Source organism: Archocentrus centrarchus, chromosome 23 (assembly GCF_007364275.1).
Source record: "Archocentrus centrarchus isolate MPI-CPG fArcCen1 chromosome 23, fArcCen1, whole genome shotgun sequence".
NCBI lineage: Eukaryota > Metazoa > Chordata > Actinopteri > Cichliformes > Cichlidae > Archocentrus > Archocentrus centrarchus.
In genome coordinates, this window is record NC_044368.1 from 9,163,997 (window position 1) to 9,182,389 (window position 18,393).

At 39.2% G+C, this 18,393-nt stretch overlaps 1 protein-coding gene across 1 annotated transcript in view; it reads left to right on the top strand.

Moving 5' to 3' along the window:
* Positions 1–18,393, top strand: part of anks1b (ankyrin repeat and sterile alpha motif domain containing 1B) — a 251,122-nt gene that overhangs the window by 147,639 nt on the left and 85,090 nt on the right. The window contains 1 exon segment of the mRNA XM_030720755.1: positions 15,213–15,399. Coding sequence (XP_030576615.1) covers positions 15,213–15,399 — 187 coding nt within the window.

Genomic DNA, 18,393 nt, shown 5'->3' on the forward strand with positions numbered 1-18,393 from the left:
TAATGGGGGGAGCTTTTGAAAAATTGTGGTCTGCCGCTGCCCCAAATGCACCCTTGTTAATAATTCAGATGTTGATCCACATTAACTCCAAGATCAACACTTCCTGTTTCACCTCCTTCCAACCCACACCAGCAACACGACAGCCAGGGTACACATGTGCTGTACAGCGGCTCGCAGTTGGCTTGTGCATTGACCATGGTGAGAATGAACACCAGTAGCTTGCCAATCAAAGCATTATTTAGCTGGTTTTCCCACTGGTGCATTAAATTAATCTGATTTTAAAATTCATATTTAATTTAATTTGTCTCGCCCACACTTGGGGCACCAGCATGCGTGAGCTGGCATGCGTACTGACAGTTCATGCTTGCACTTCTTTGAAATGAATGTGTTTGTGTGTGAGGAGAGTCTACATTGATCCATCATCTTTAGGAAATAGCAGGGTGCTTTGTCAGTGGTTTGATTTTAAACTAGAGCCTAATGTAACTGTCAGAGATGCTAGTTTATCTCCAAGGTTCAATGATGAAAACACCAACGTTACTTTCTTTACATGCTGGGAGTGGAATCTAAACTCCTTAGTGTGACTCCTGTGACGCTCAGACCAGCAGCCATACCTGAACCTATGCAGCTCTGCTGCTTATTTTTTAATTCTAATGCCACAGATGGCACAATATTGATCCCCCTTCCTCTGGTGATTGTATTGGAAATCTTCAAGCAGTCACTGGGAACGACAATGAACCTGCATTCTTAGTTTATGAGCAGCCTTACTGTGCGCTTACCCCAACCCAACTATTTTTTCTAAATAGGTTCATTTTTGACATCGAGATAATCATTTGTTCATATAATAAAAATCTAGCAATAATGAGATGGTGTTAAAGTTCATCATCTGCGGCTTAAGTAATGATACAGAAATCATTCATGGACATTTGTGTGAAATCTAATAAAAATGCTGCATTAGTTATTTCAGAGAAGGAGCCGCCCGGGCAGCCAGTGAAGTGTGAAAGTGAAAATGTGTATTTAATGTGTATCAGCATCATTATATCCAAATAGATGGCTTTCCCTGCATTACAGGCCCTCTAAAACTTCACTTTCTCTGTTGCTTCTGCGGCAGACGTGTACAACAGCAGCAGAATTGATTAATAATAATAATATGCCGCTGATCATGAATAACTTCAAATCAACACTCAGCAATTCACACGCAACAACAAATCCAGCTCATTAGGGACTTGTGTTTAATTTATTCCTCTCTTTTTCGGTCACTGGGAAGATAGTATCAGACACATGAGCACGAGCGTTTCGCACCTTGATAATTAAAGGCAGTTGTTTTCTCAGTGAGCAGATGACGTGTGACATAACACTGGAAAAAAATATTCAACTCATCTGCTTGTTTAGTGTAGCGTAGTAATTATCTCGTCAACCCTTTTCAAGAATTTCCTTGAATCAGATGTTTCTTTCTTACTTGAGATGAAGATAGTTGTTTTCTTTATTAACTGATTGATAATGACATGAGGTAACCTGACCTTCTTCTGGCTCTCTGAATGTCCTTTACTCACCCCAACATTTTCCCTTCCTCCCTTGTTTGCTTCACCCACCCTCCACCCATTATCATGGATCTATCTTTGGCATGTTAACTAATGTGTGTAGAGGGATCACATGCGGCGCCCAGCGGGCCTCCTCTCGGCTTGAAGCGCACATAATCAAGGAGCACCAGAGTTCAATTTTATAGTGCTTAATTAATTCTCTGGAATTCATTTCATTTCATTTTAGTGCTCCCGCTGGCTATTTCAGTAGTACGCACAAGCAAGCAAAAAGTTAGTGAACCCTCTGGAATTACCATGATTTCTGTAATGATTACTCATATTGTGTGGGCTAATCTTTATTTGACTTGTAAGCTTATAACAACCAAACACTGGTGCTTTTCATGTCAACATACTGATTAAACACAGTGTGCAGGCTGGAATAAGGAGGTAAGCTCAAGAAGGAACAGCATCCATTAGATGTTTCCTTTAGCAGCTGATGAGACTTCAATAACAATTATAACCAAGTCATGCAGAAGAGCATCTCTGAACACACAACGCATCGAACCTTGAAGCAGATGGGTGACAGCAGCAGGAGACCACATCGGGTGCCAGTCCTGTCAGTTTAGAACAGGAAACTGAGGCTACAATTTGCATACTAGAATACAGTAGTGTCTAATACAAAATTAGACACTAGAAGATTGGAAAAATGTTGCCTGGTCTGATGAGTCTCAGTTTCTGCTGTGACATTTGAATGGTAGGGTCCAAATTTGGAATAAACAACATGAATGCATGGATCCATTCTGCCTTTTATCAATGGTTCGGGCTGGTTGTAGTGTAATGGTGTGGGAGATATTTTCTCAGCACAAGCACACTCTGGGCCCCTTAGTACCAAGTGAGCGTTCTTTAAATGCCGCAGCTTACCCGAGTATTCTTGTTGATCATGTCTATCCCTTTGTGACACACACAGTGTACCCGTCTTCTGATGGCTGATAATGCACCATATTGCAAAGCTCAGATAATCTCAAACATAACAATGAGTTCACTTCATTCAAATGGCCTCAAAACTCACCAGATCTCAATCCAGTAGAGCACCTTTGGGATGTGGTGGAATAGGAGATTCACATCATGGATGTGCAGCTGACAAATCTGAAGCAACTGTGTGAAGCTGTCATGTAGATATGGACCAAAATCTCTGAGGAATGTTCCCGTCGTCTTATTGAATCTCTGCCACAAAAATTAAGGCAGTTCTGAACACATAGGATAGCATACACACAAACAGACATGACTTTTGCAATGTGCACTAAGCTGTATACAGGAGCCTTATATAATGCTATACTGTAGTCTTCCCCATTTTCTCTATTAACATATTAATGTGGTGTTTTCAGTGTTCCTGAGGGAGTTCTGGGAAAAGCAGGAATTATATTTCACTGTAGTTTGTACTAGTCATGATGACGTTCATCTTACAAACATTTAACTCCAAGTTCTTTATAATATCAATAAAATGATTTAAGAAGACCTTAAACTACTCTGATTTATACTGTCAGTAATATTCTATTTGATGCCTTTTCCCCAACTACTACATTTTATCAGTGTGACAAAAACTGACATGACCGGCTAGAGAAATGATGCTGAGTGTTTTAGCATTGTAATTGTGAGTGTATGTTTGTATGTTACATTAGTATTTAGCTCAGTGAACTCAAAGCATCCTAAAATGAAATAATTACCCCTTGAGTATTATTTCCAAGTCATTTGAGTTGATTTAATATTATTTTCAGTTCCACATCAAGAAGAATTTATAAACTGAGTACTCAGTGAGCGTGTGCTGAAAACAAGTAGTTTATCTCACCCCGCTGGTGAGATTTCTTGTCAAACTGGCAAAGTAACAATTGGAGACTGGTGTAAGATCCAGTGACTTGCTGCCACGGACTCTTTGTGCAGTGTGCAACCCTCCCTCCCCCTGCAACAAAAGCTCCCCAAGTCTGCTGCAGTGACTCAAAGTGTGTCCTTTTGTTCTTTAAATCCTCGCCTAAAAGAAGTTATTCAGCTCATCGACTGCTTATACTGCTGCAGTCATTGACCACAAGCCAGCCACTGAAAAACGTATGTGATCACTTTGTAAAAGGGTGAAGAGATCACAAAGACTATGCTGACTGATCTCCACGGGCTTAATGTTTGGGCCGTTTTTATTTCTTTATCCTTTGCTACTTGTCCAAACTGTCAGCTGGACATTTTAGATCTCCACAAGCTCTTGATCACAGACATGGCCAGATGGGATGTGGAACACAGAGGGGATGAAAGATGTGAAAATGACAGAGATGCATACATCTTGGGGTTATCGGTTTTAAACCCTCTGGCTCAGTGTCCTACTTTGCTGTATGTGTGTGTAAATGTTAAGAACTGTTACTTGTCTACGAGAGCTTTTTGGTTATTGAGAACACATGATAGAGCTCGTGTTTGCGACCACAAACACATGATATCACACACATAACAAACCACACACTCAAGTTCATGTTGGGAATAGGTTTGATTTGCGTTTAGACCTAAAAGGGTGAGGAGATTTTAATATCTGCTTAAGTCCAGTTATGTCGAGTTCGTCCTCTTCTGTAGACTCTTTTAAACAAATGGGTAAACAATATTCTGTCTTCTTTATCTCTAAAATTTTTAATATGCATTCCCAATTTGTGAATCTCAGGTATGATCGAAAATAGTACAACTTGAAACAAGATGTGTCCTTTTCCACAAACCAAAGTAGAAGAAATTTATTAAAAACTTTAATATGGAGCGCCCGGGTGGCTTAGTGGTGAAGCCGGCGACCGCATACATATGCCGCGTTGCAGTGCGGGCAGCGCGGGTTTGAGTCCTGGCCCGTCACCAATTTGCCCATGTGTCTTCCCCTGTATCTTTCCCCCATTTCCTGTCTCTTTCCACTACCGGCCACATTTTTGTGGCCAAAAATGCAAAAAAAAAAAAACTTTAATATGTAAGGGCAGCATGGTGGTTAGCCCTGTTGCCTCACAGCAAGAAGGTCCTGGGTTTGAATCCACAAACTGGGCAGGGCTTTTCTGTGTGGAGTTTGCATGTTCTCCCCTTGGGTATTCCAAAGACATGCAGTTAGTGGGGTTGGGTTAATTGGTTACTGGTTAAATTGCCCATAGGTGTGAATGTGAGTCTCTGTGTTTAGCCCTGTGACCCGTCTGAGGTGTGCCCTGCCTCTTGCCTTATGGCAGCTGGGATAAGCACCATTCCACCGAGACCCTGAATTGGATAAGAAGGATAAGAGGACGGATGGATGGATGGATGGATGTACTTTAATACGTAGGAGGAAACCTTTTTTTTTTTTTTTTTTTTTTTTTTTTTTTTCTCTTGTCTAGGCATATCATTTGTAAATGTCTTAAAGGTTTTAGAAAAGTTAGGAGTCTTGTATCTGTTGTTAAGACCTTCCCAATCAGATTTCCAAAATCATACTTAAATTCATGTTAATGACTGAAAAAATGAAAAAAATATATATATGAAAAATCTCAGTCAGAGTAAAATACTAAATATTCTATAGATATTTTAGTACTTTGCTAGTACTGGGTCGGACCCACTTTTGTTTTCAGTACTTCTTTAATTCTTCATGGCCTAAATTCAACACGGTGCTGGAAACATTCCTCATAAATTTTGACTCATGTTGATATAATAGCATCATATGGATCAATGCTTTCAGGCTGTTTACGGCAAATTCTGACCCTACCATCAAAATATCACAATATAGGGAAACTCATCATACTGGGTAGCATTTTTTAAAAATCTTCTAGTTTCCAACTTTGGTGAGGCCATGTGTATTATAACCTTAGTTTCTTGTTCTTAGCTGACAGGTTCGCTCAGAGAACTTCCACTCACTGGATATTTTCTGTTTTCAGACCATTCTCTGTAAACCCTAGAGATGGCTGTGTGGGAAAATCCCAGTAGATCCGTACTTTCTGAAACACTCACACCAGCCATCTGGCACTGAGAATCATGCCCTGTTTAAAGTCAAGTCTTCCCCATCCTGCCATGTGATTGATTGTTTGATTAGATATTTGTGTTAAAAGTTGAACAACATACCTTTTAAAGTGGCCGGTGAGTGTGTAGAAGTAGTAAAATGGTGATAGGGAAGCATGCTTTAGCGTTTGGAGACCGGGGCTTTGTATGTTAAAAGTCCTCAAGAGTATGGAAGTAGAAATGCTTGTGTGTGTGTGAGTGTGTGTGTAGACCATTAATAAAACTCAGGCTTGCTTTCCAAATGTAAATGCTTTTAATATTTGGACCTCTCTCTCTCTTTCTTTCACCCTCACACACACGCGCGCGCACACACACACACACACACACACACACACAGGAATATGTGGATATATAGTATTCATTGCACACATTCAGATCTACCTACCCTGGATCTGTCACACTTGAACACTTCCCTGATTGAGCTGATAGCTACCCCTGGCCACATGAAGACAGGCAGACACACACTCAGAAAGTAGATAAAACGAGCCAACTGCTTTCTGATGCTGAGGCATGGTGATAATACTTTTCCCCTTACAGAGCCTGAGAGGGTGCACAGACACACACACACAGAAAGAGTCGATAAGAAAGGCACCAAGTATGACACAGCTGTTACACTAAATACAACACCAGAGCATTAAGAAGGATACCAATTCTTGTGGATGATGTACCTGTGTGAAAACTGTGTGACTTACACTCCTACCTTTCCAAATTAATGTGTTTAAAGTGCTCTTGAGCAAGGGACTTAAAAGAGCCTCATCACAAATTGTGCTTCAGTGAGGGGAAAAAAAAGGGTGTCGATTTTAGGATGGCAGATTGTTTTGACCAGTGCAACTAAATGTGATATGTGTAATTTTAACATCAGTGCAGAGTCATTTTGATGACAGCCTAATTGCAGTAAACAAACAGGACCATCACAGAAAAGACTGTCAGCCTCTTTCAGCACAAAAGACATACTTATAAGCTGCCCTTTTGGGACAGATCTCATTGGAAGTTTGAAAAGGTTAAACAGTACAAGGGCGCTGTTCTCCACAGCAAATGGAGCTGAAGTTCTCAGATTGTGATTCGAGTTGAAGAACCAACGAATCTCTCAAGTAAAAAGATCAGCTTAAAGGCTTTTGTTGACTCTAGCCTCAAATTGAATCACTCTTCCAAGACTCGTGTAAAAGATTTAGTAGTACTATCAGCCCCACTGTGAATCAACACCTTGTTTTACAACTCCCATGCTCGCATAATTGTAGGCTTTCTGCAAGCACGAATGACTTGCAAACAAGTAAACAGCAGGAAGTTTTGTGCAGTGTGTTTTCTCTGTTCTCTGCTGACAAAAGCTAACAATCAGAATATCTTATTTCCTGTAACCTGATGATAAACATTGATTGTAGAGACAGCCTAACTTATCATTCTAAAAAAAAAAAGACCATCAGGAAACAAGCAACCAAATTTGGCACACAGACACTCTTATTTATATCAGATATTGTGATGCCATCATGTTGCATTGGGCAAACATGACCATTTTTTTTAGCATCTATGCATCTATAACACCATATTAAAGCATATCATTTTAATTTCACATTAACATCTCATTTATACCCACAAACGTTGATATATACATGATATGATGCCATCACTTTGCCTAGCAACAGGCTAAAATGTCCCAACACATGAACAATATTTACCATGCTTTTTAAAATGTATTCATTTATTTATAACTTTTCTCACTGTGTAAGTTTTCAGGCCAAACAATACTGTAGCATGGCCATGTACTAGTAATAATTCTAGTACTTCAGCCATTGTAGTTGTGCAGTCAGCATTGGTGTTATAGACAGGCTTTGGGGGTCCAGGCTCATCCAGAAAGATCACTGTGCCCTCTCGGCTGAATTCTATTGATATACTTCAACTATAAGTTAAATTAAGTCACATAGTTCAGTAATGAAAAGCTTAAACACTCACATCGCTGATAAGTTATTGCAGCTCAAGCTCAGGTTAATTATTCAGTTAGTGCTTCTGCAGCAGTCGCAGTAACCAACATGACTGAGGAGGACACTGACTTTAGAGCCGATGGGCCAGTGCAGGTCAGACTGTGAGAAATACCCCTCATGTCTCTTTGGAACTAAAGAGAGGGTGTTTATCAGCTCGTGCAGCTAGTTTTACAGTGTGGCCCTATTTAAAATTTGCAAAACATATAGAACTGAGCTAAGGATATTCTGTGATTACGGTCAGCTATCCTAGTGCGTGGTTAGTTCATTGATCCACTTGTACACCGAGAGAAAATATCTCTCATGTTTGTGTCCTGCTTTGCATCTGTAATCTAAGCCAGACATTTTTGCACTTTTAGAATTGTGGCTACAGTTTTCTATGAGTGAATGGTTGCAATCATGCATTCTGGCTAATGACTTTAGTTTAAAGTAGCTTGTTTATCCTTTTTTTTTTTTTTTTTGTGGAGCAGGGCAGTGGTTAGCACTGTCGCCTCACAGCAAGAAGGTCCTGGGTTTGAATCAACCAGCCAACAGTGCATGTTCTCCCTGTGGGATAGCAAAGAGACTTGATCCAAATGCCCCTGTCAAAGTTGAATGCTCATGCAGTCCATACTCTCCGGCACCAACCTTATATGTAACACAGTGTCAACAGAAACTCATGAATTGTTTTCCCTTTTGATGTTGGTGGGACCTAAATGCTCTTTAATATCTCTCTAAGTATTGTGATTTGTTGAAATTCTAGAATTATCACATTTCCTTGTCTAAAGACCTCCCTCTAGATTCTTCACTAAACACCACATAGTCATGATCATTCATCACTTTGGCATTTAGAGCTCATTAATCCTTTCACTCTCATCAATCAGTTAGATGCTGAGGTTATCACTTGATGACTGCTTTAATAGTGTCGCTCTGTGAGTTAATCCCGCAGGAAATTTGCTAGGATTTGTCTATAATTACAGTAAACATGTGCTTTACATTTCTATGAATACATCTGAGCATTTGTGCCAGCTCTTTACAATATGTGGCCCACATTGTTGTGTGTTTGTCTAACAAGGTCAACAAACACAATCAGGAGAGGAGTTTAGCTCCAAAGAAGCAAAAAAATAAGAGAAAATGGAGCCAAATGGGAGGCAAAGGATTTTGATTTATACAATTAAGTTCATTTTTCTCACCCTGTGCTTGACTCTACTTGAACATTTTGAAGTTATCACAACAACTAGGAGACCTTCCAGTGTTTGTGGTTAAAGAGATTTTCTTTCCCACCCAGTGGCCCCAAAGGAGAGACCTGGGTCATACACTGCTAATAGAAGTGATTTCAAGCTAATACTAAAATCTCCCAAGTGGGAGTTGCACATCTGAACTTTTCCCTGCCATTTTCTGCCTGTATTAAAAGGATTTGTACCTAGGATTTGGACACTCTCAATAAATGGTGCAGTTCATAGATCTCATTAGTTATGAGCCAAGAGGACTCATAACTGGTCTGCTGGCCTCTGCATCACATTTTAAATCATGTGTCAGAATAGATTTGGTGGGAAAACAAGCTCAGTGCTTGGTAGCAAACAGAAGGTAAATTACTTCCTGAGTTTCTCACAATTTTAGATGATGGAACAAAATAAAAGACTGTTTCATTTGACTGAGGGATAGAGCAAATAAACACAAGTGAAGTGATAGCAGAGAATGGTGGGGAGGGCACTTACAATTCTAGGAAGATTATTTTCTCTGTGTGTGGAAATGATAGTAAAGAAACAAGCAGTTTGGACTACAGCTACGAGCCTGAAAATCTAAAAAAGTGAATAGCCTGCATGTAAAACCTCCGGTGGATACACGTGCAGGACGAAAAGGAAAGAGAGGCAGGATGAAAGAGCAGGAGAGGCACACAGAAATTGTTTATTGGAGGATTTGACCTGTCATCACCTAAAACTCCAAAATATCTTCATTAGTTATTAAGTTTAAACTTAAAATAATGTTGATTTCACATTCAGAGTCATTTAAATCACCTTTCTTTCACCTTAAATTCAGCAGGTCGTCTCAACCATGTCTCCATGCCTAAATGTACTGAGTCGCTTCCTGATTATTCCTGATTTTTATCACGAGCAGCAGAATAGGTGTACCAAATTAAGAGGCTAATGTGTGCATATGTTGCTGAAATTGTCATGCATTTTTTTTTAAAAACCTATTTGAATGAAAAAGTGTGATCATTCCAAGAAACACAAAGGAAAATTGACCCAAATAGCTGAACAGATCAACGACAGAATGCATCAAAAGGATGTGTACAAAATCAAGAGATGACTAGTGGTGTGATACTTGTAAGAGTTGCAGTTAAGAGTTTGTTTTGGATTTGGGGGAAAAGGGAGTTTCAGATGTTTACTCCTCTTTCTTCTCTGTTCTCTTGTTCTTTGCCACCCTCTGGAAGCTGATGAGTCGTCAGCTTGGCTCTTTTGAACATTTTGCCCTCTGAGTTTGTATGTTTACATCTTTCTGTGGACGTGTGCGGCAGCTGAAATAAAAGCAGACATATGCAATTTGTACCGCTCCGCATTCAGGATCATTAACTCTACGCTAATGTTAACAGAGGATGAGCTGCTCTAGCAACTGAAAATATCAATTAAAACCACAGCCGTAATTAACTTTCCATCTACTGCTTGTGTTATATTTACAAAAGCAACATTAACGGATAAATAACCCTCGTTCTTTGGTGCATTTGACATATTTTTTTTTTAGCATCTCTGTAATAGTATACATCGTAAATACTTATGTAGGAGGTCTCGTTCATCAGCAGTGGAGATATTCATAACTACTAATCATGATATTTGATGATCACATTAGTAATTAGTAGTTAGCGCACAAATACTGGGCTTTAAGCAGCCTGCAAAAGCACATCTCACCCAATCTTAGGTGTGAAACTACATTTTTATGACCATGGGTGTGTCAGTTATTATCATTCAGATACATGTAATGTGCTAAATGACTTGTTTCTCCCTTAGGTATGCTGTTGTAGGCATGGAAAACGATTTCTTCTAAAGTTAAGTCATGCATGGGACCTGTCTGCCTTTGTGTGTGTGTGTGTGTGTGTGTGTGTGTTTCTGTGTGGCTGTGCTCATTAATCCCCTTCCAATCGGCCACGACATGTTCATTAGCTCGCTGCCTGTTTGCATTGTTAACGCTAAGCCTCAGCCCGAGCTATGGCATGTGTGCATGTTTTTTTTTTTTTTCTTGGTATGTGTCATTGAGTGTGTGCGTGCAAGCTCTTAATAAGCACACGTCCAGAGAGGAGACAAATGTAATAGTTTGAAAGAAGAGGAAGACAAATAGACAAAGATGAACCAGAGATAAGTACAGTAAGAGAGAACTGCTTTAGGAGCAGTTGACATAGCCATTAAACTCACTGAATATGGCTCACAGATGAAGACGCAGACACACACAGCCTCTTTCAAATACCAAGCTGTCCTATTTGGAAGAGTTCACTTACTGTATTCTGTGTTGATGACTGTTTCATCTCATTTTGAGCCCTCAGTCTAGTGTTGTTAAGCTTCCCGTGAAGTCAATACTACATATTTTGTTTCATGTAGCACATAGCTTGTAGTACTAGTATTATCAGTATATATAAAGGATTTTTTTCTTTTCTTTTTTTTCACAGATCCTATATGCTTTAGATTACAGAGTCCTCATAATAGTGGCTAAGTTGTCGGCTTGTTTAGAATTGCTCCTGTTTGCACCAATGGAAAGACTAATGAAGAAAATACTTGATTTTGACAGCCAGTTCTTGGAATGTCCCTCCCCTCACCCAGTCAGTGTGTTTCCCTGTTGAGCTCATACATCACCATCTTTACTCCCTGTACCCTCTCTGGGTTGTTGTGATCTTGTCTGGTTGATGCATTAGTCCTTTAAACATCCTTAGTCTCTGTTGGTTGCTGCTGCTGCTGTAGTGTTACTCCCTGGTGAATGACACACACACGCACGCACATACACACACACAAAAGAAGTTACTGCTGTGCCATATTAGGTTCTGGTTTGGACTTGAGCAATGGCATGTCCAGAAGTGCTCACTCTTGGCTGGATATCAAATTGTGTGTGTGTGTGTGTGTGTGTGTGTGTGTGTGTGTGTGTGTGTGTGTGTGTGTGTGTGTGTGTGTACAAATGTCTTCATTCATCCACCTATAGGACCAAACACACTGCACCAAGCTACACCAAGCTTCAGGTTCAGTAGTTGTGTACTTTTGGGTGGATTTTTTTCCTTTTATTGCTAAACTTAGTTGGAAATGATTGTTCTGCACTTGTATGTGTGTTTGCTAAAAATTTAACTAGCACCAGCAACAGTTAGCTTAACTTAGGATAAAGAAATGGAAGGGAAAAAAAAATCAGCCTGCACCTTCAAAGCTCACTCAACATACTGTACCTTGTTTAATTGATGCAAACAAGCCAGGAAAAAATGTCAGATATACCCCAAAGCTAGCTTTCAGGCTGCAGCTTCATAAATACTGCGCAGACATGAGAGTTTGTGTTAGTATTCCCACCTAACAGTACTTATTTCCCAAAATAGAGAAAGACATCCGCTGCATTTGAATTTGTCACATTAGATTTGATCATTTGTAGCTTCTTTTGCTATCCTTGTTCCTTCTTTTCATTGTTTCCTTCCTTTCCCCCCATTTTCATCTCTTTCCATCCTCCTCCGTTTTATTGCAGTCCTGAACCTGCTTTCTTTTGTCTGTAATAGCTTGCTTCTTGGACCGATCCTTCCTGTCCTGCTCTAGATGTTTACGTGTTCTCATTGTTTCTTTTGTTTCTTCCTTTTTATTTCTTGATTCGCGCAGCGTGCCATCGCTGTTTTTAATTTCTCCCTGCCAAGTTCTCTTTCCAGTTTTCATCCTTGCTCAGCCTATTTCCCTGTTCTTGTTTTGCTTTTGTTTTTCACCCTAGTTTAGTTCAGCCAATCTGATGACTATTTCAAAGCCCAATTTGAATGCATCATGCATGGAAAAGAGCGCTCTCTCTCCTCCTCCTGTTTTTTTTTCATTTCCTTTTATATTCCTTTCCCATCTCATCTTTCCCAGGTTCAGTTTTTTAACCTTGAGTCACAAAGAAGACTGAAGGTCTTATGAAGGTTGTCCTGTTTTGCGTGTGTGTGTGTGTGTTTGTCTGTCTCTCTGTGTTTCAGGACGATATTTTGCGTTCATAGTTCACTCTATTGATTCCCTTTGCCTCCTCTGACTTGTGCTTGCATATACATGTGCCAGCAGGGTTTTGACTGCCTGAGCTGTTTGTGAAGCATAGCAGCAGGTTGTTGAGAGCTGCAAATGCCTCATTATGTAAGATGTGTTTACCAGATGCCAGTCTACAGTTTCAGTTGTCCTCTGTCTCACTTTATCATTCACATTTGCTTTTTCTAAGCAGCCATTTTGGCTCACTTTCTCTTTGCTTCTTTTTATGTCCTACCTCTGTCATTTGCTATCCCAGTTTACATTAGAAAAGCCATGCTGACATCCATATCTTATGTCACACACATTTAGGTGACAGAATTGAGGCAGAAACCTATAAAATTATGTATTTTTAGCAATAAGACTTAAAACTATGCATTTAGACCAATGCCAGCTTAAACCCACATGTTTGCCTTTCATAATGCTCATTATATTTATTTATATTCTTCAGGCTTTCTGAAAGGTTTTCAAAGTTTTTCTTTGGACATTTGCTGTTTTTTACCAGACCATTTTTAGAAGATCTTTTTTATTTTTCTCTTAAGCCACTTGACACTGACGTATGAATCATTCATGCATAAAAAAGGCACCTAACTCAAGGGAGGAGCCAGTGTTGTGTCTAGACAGAACAGGCAACTTGGCAAAGAACCCATTTTAAATTCCATCTAAATTTGTACCTTTCCCAGCAGCCTGTCGTAAAAAGATATAATTTGTTCCCATTTCTTTAGCTGAATCGATAAAAATGCCAAAGATAATAGAATTTGATCAGCATCAAATGGTATATTTGCATGAACAATGTGATTCCCAAAGAGCTCACTGAAACGGTGGTACATCTCAGCATGGCGTGCAGTGTCCTTAAAAAATAAGAATAAAAAAATTGAAGAAATTGAAGGACAAAAGAAGTGACAGGCCTAAAAATAAAAACTGTCTGCAGATGAACAATATCTCAAAGTCATGTCCTTAAGAAACATGAAAAAATACAGCAGACACAGGGCTGTTCACCGAAGCCTCATCAGAACTGTTGTCAGCTGGCTGTCAAGAAGCCATTCTTAAGGAACGGAAACAGGGAGAAAAGGTTGAGGTTACTCAAGAACTGGACTGAAAATCAGTGGAAACAGTTCTGATGGAGTGATGAATCCAATTTTGAAATTTTTGGTTCAAGTCTTAATTAGTATGTACAGAGGAGGTCAGGAGAGTGGTGTCTACAGCCATCTGTGAAACACGGCTGAGCCTCTCTTGTAGTTTGGGGCTGCATTTCATTTAGTGGTGTTGGGGATCCTGTCAAAATTGATGGATTTAAGAACACAGAAAAGTACCGTCAGATTTTGATCCACCACACAATCCAATCTGAAAAGTGTTTGATTGGCAACTGCTTCATTTTTCAGTACGTCAATAATCCCAAATGTGCTGCCAATGCAGTAAAAGTATATATGGATAGAAAAACAAACAATGGAAAACTATCAGTCATGGATTGGCCTCTCCGGAGCTCTGACATCACCATTATTGAAGCAGTGTGGGATCATGTTGACAGAGAATGGAACCTAAAGCAGCCAACATCCAACGAAGAGTTTTGAATGTCCTTCAGGAAGCCTGGAGAACAATTCCTGAATTTACATGAACACTTGCCTCTGAGAGTTCAGACTGTATTGAGGAATAAAGGTGGTCATACCAAATAGTGACTTTTTAAACTTGATTAGAATTGTGCAAACTGTTTTTTTTCCCCTTATATACTGTATTTCTGTATTTTTGCACATATTTCAATAAATTTTTGCCTGCACCCATTTCCCTTTCCCTTCCCTAGCAACATATAAAGAAATGAGAGCTAAATACTTTTATACAGTACTGTCCAGATAAACAAAACCCCAAATTCCACCCTGTATACATATGTACACTACTGCATTATATAACATTTTTTCTGTGAATTCATTTCATTTATCAGTTGCTTGAACTGGAGGATGCCAGCAGTGATTACACCCGCCATAAACTCATCCAGAACATCACAAGAAAAAAATTAAATAAGCAGGGGATTTGTTTTTGACAACAAAAAGCATTTTATCTTCAGCAGCAGAAGTCGTGCTGTCACATAAAAAGGAAAATGAAAATAATGGGTGGGAGGATCAAAACAAAAATAAAGAAAATAGCTTCACTAAAATACAAAGAATTGGTAATTAACGTTATTAGCTTTGTCCCTGTGGTAAAACTAATGATGAAAAACAGATAACTCTTACATCTCATGATGAGTGGGAACATTTATTGAGCTGCAGGCAAATGCATTTTACTTTTGGTATAAATCAAAAAGGACTGCTTGTAGAATGAGTTTGTATAACCCCTTTAAAATAATTGTATTTCTCCAAAGTTATAAATTCTTTCAATTGCTTGGCATATTGTTATTGTTAATTTGTTAAACTAGATGCAAAAATTTGTTGACTTTGAAACTTTTTTAAAGCGAGCCCAACATTTCACTAACCCTTGTGAAAATCTAACCCTTGCTCTTTTGCTCCTTCTAGCCCAAACAGCGCACCTCTCTGTCCTCATCTTTGGATGTCCAAAGGCTGGTCAACCACAGCTGCGAGCCTAGCGAGGTAAGCTCTTCCCTGGGCTACGCCAGCTTCAGCACCAGTCCCCCTGCCAGCCCTCCACTCAGCCCCAACCAGGAGGACTCTGAAGGCTCCAACGACGACTGTCAACTCACAGGTAAGAATCACAATGCATTAAATGACCTTTTAGCTTCAATTTTCCGGTTACAAAACAAGACAATCAGTACTGAAGGCTGTGCCTGAGCTGCAAGTGAGAGCAAGTCTCCCAGCTGGAATGCAGTGACATCTCATCTCCCTGGGGGAGAGGAGGAGGATCAGCAGCAACACAAATATCTTCTCTAAGGAGTAATGCTATGGGAGAACTCTTGATTTCAGGTTGTCTGTTTATATAACCCTTTGCATTTATGTAATGGCGGCAATCAAAGCTATTAAACCACCTCTTCCTGTTTTTAATAGGCATAAATTAAGACTGAGTAACTTTGGAATTACAGGGGAAGTCTCCAATTTTAAGGTAGCATTTAAACGGTTATTTTAATTATTGATTATTCTGTCAATGACTTTCCCAACTAATACATCATTTGGTTGATTTAAAAAGAAAATGACATATCTTAAAAGAGATTCTTTATTACATTTTTTTTGGTGACTGACCAAAAGTCTAATGCCATTGAGAACAGCGTTAAATATTCAAGTCATAAAGCTTAAGTCAATGAAAAATAACTGATTGATCATCAATATTGTTGTGAATAACATGCTTATTTCCCCTCAATCAGCGAATTGATTAAGTTCTTTATTATCGCTAAAATGTGGCATAAATTATGCTTTATTTTTGGATTTTTTTGTATGATCTAACATCAGAAGGGGCCTATTCTCCGTGAAGCATTTGTAGAGAGGGAGGGAAATGTGGTTTGAGCTGAAATGAAAGAGAATACAAAATCTGTTCAGAATATTTAAAATATCACATTTCTCATGTATATGAGCCAGCTGGTGTCTCGGTGACTGCCTCACTTACTTAATATCTACTCTAATAATGCATAAAGCACATATTTTCTCTGAAAGTGAATTTAAGGACTGTCTGTATGTTTTGCCATGTAGTGCATGATTTTTTTCCCCCAATATACATTTGGTGTGCCCATTATAACATTGCTAAGCCCACCTTATTTTATTCCTGGTGTTCTCCTCTTATATGCTGTCATTGCTGCCTTGGTGTAAGTGATGCTTAAATGCTGACTGCCTGGGAACCAAATAAAATCCTAATCTCTTTGCCCTGGGTCCCAGGAAATTGAAATCATATTTCTGCTCGTGTCATTCTGGTGGCCATAACCAAGTGGCAAGCACCTTAGAGGCTAAGAACAGGTCTCAGCACTGCTAGAAGGTGTATGGAGCACACCGTGAAAGCTGGAGCATTTCCGACTAAATGTTTCAGCTTACAAATGATCCAGGATATGCAAAATTAGTACATCGTACTAATTCCAAAAATAAACTGGAAATTGAAAATACATTTCTTTTAACACATTGTGAAAGGAAGAAGAATAACTTTAATATGCTTTAGATTGTTTTCCCTTTTTGTCAGAAAACACAATTCCAATCCATCTTAGTGCAGTTCAGCAAGAGCAGAGGAGTAGGGCTGTAGGATTTATTATTATTATTATTTTTTACCTTCAACTAAACTCAAAAGGAAGACTTTATCTCTGGGTTAGACCTTGCAGCCTCTTAAAGTTGATGTGTTTGAAGAAGGAAAACTGGGCAAGGGTAAAGATTTGAGTAAGTTTGATAAGGGCCAAATTGTAATGGCTAGACAACTGGATCATAGCATCTCCAAAACTGCAGCTCTTGTGGGGGTGTTCTCAGTCTTCAATCAGTCAATGAAAAGTTGTCCAAGGAAGGAACAGTGGTGAACCAGCGATAGGGTCATGGGCAGCTGTGGGGAGTGAAGGGTGGCCTCTGTGGTCTGATCCAACAGACAAGCTGTAGCTCAAATTGCAGAAAACCTTCATGCTGGTTCTGATGAAAATGTTTCAAAATACTCTATGCATATGGAGCTGTATAGCCACAGACCAGTCCAGGTGCCCATGCCGACCCCTTCCCACTGCCAAAAGTGGCAACAATGGGAATATGAGCATCAGAACTAGATCATGGAGCAATAGAGATGTTAGCTTGGTCTCTAAATTCCCCCGTTGTCAATCCAATTGAGCATTTGTAGGATGTGCTGGACAGTCCGATCTATGGCGGCCCCACCTCACAACTTACAGGACTTAAAGGATCTGTGTCAGATAGCACAGCACACCTACAAACACAATTTTTATTTTTTTTTTAAATTGTAAAATTTGTGAAATATTCACAAAGATTTGCTATTGCAGAGAAATGCACAGACCATGGCAATTGAGTAAAAATGAATGGATTTTGCCCTATATAGTCACCATTTTAAATTCTAGTGCGGATGTTAGAAACAGATAAATGTTGGTGATTACACTATTATTACTGAATAAATTATATTAAATGTATTGTTTTTAGTTTTGGATTTAAAAAGGGAGATTTTAGAGGTTTTTTTGAGGTGAAACTATAGCAGATGAATTACACATCTGTTACATATACAAATCAGGAAGCAAGCTGTGGGGTGAAATCTACTGGCTATCTTAAAGCATAGTTCTCTGAGACATCAGGAGAAAAAAAAAAGCTCTGTTAGTCGTGTGGAGACTCCCATTTACTGCGCTCTCCTGCTGAGTTTCAAAGTTTCTTCTCTAAAAGGAATATTCAGAGTAATGAATGAGGTGTTCTCATAAGAGTCTTGTAATCAGGGCATCTGAATCTGCACATGTGCACGTTTCACTATTCTCACAAAAAGTAGCATAAATACTAAATAATGCAAACATATTTACTATTTACATGCCCCCCTTCCCCCTCCCTTTTAATGTGATTGCATATTTATGAGTATGCCATATGTTTAATGTTATGGGCTCTCGATTACCCTGTACCTAAAATGGGGATGATTTTTGAATAATCTTTAGATTATTAGAAAATCAAGTCGTTCATGTGATAATTTCTGCACCTGGTAGTGCTGTCCTTCAACTGCCATAGAATGGCAATAATGCATGTACAAGGCCAACACAATGTAAAGGTCACTGCAAAACACTGTGAACACTAAATAGTATTT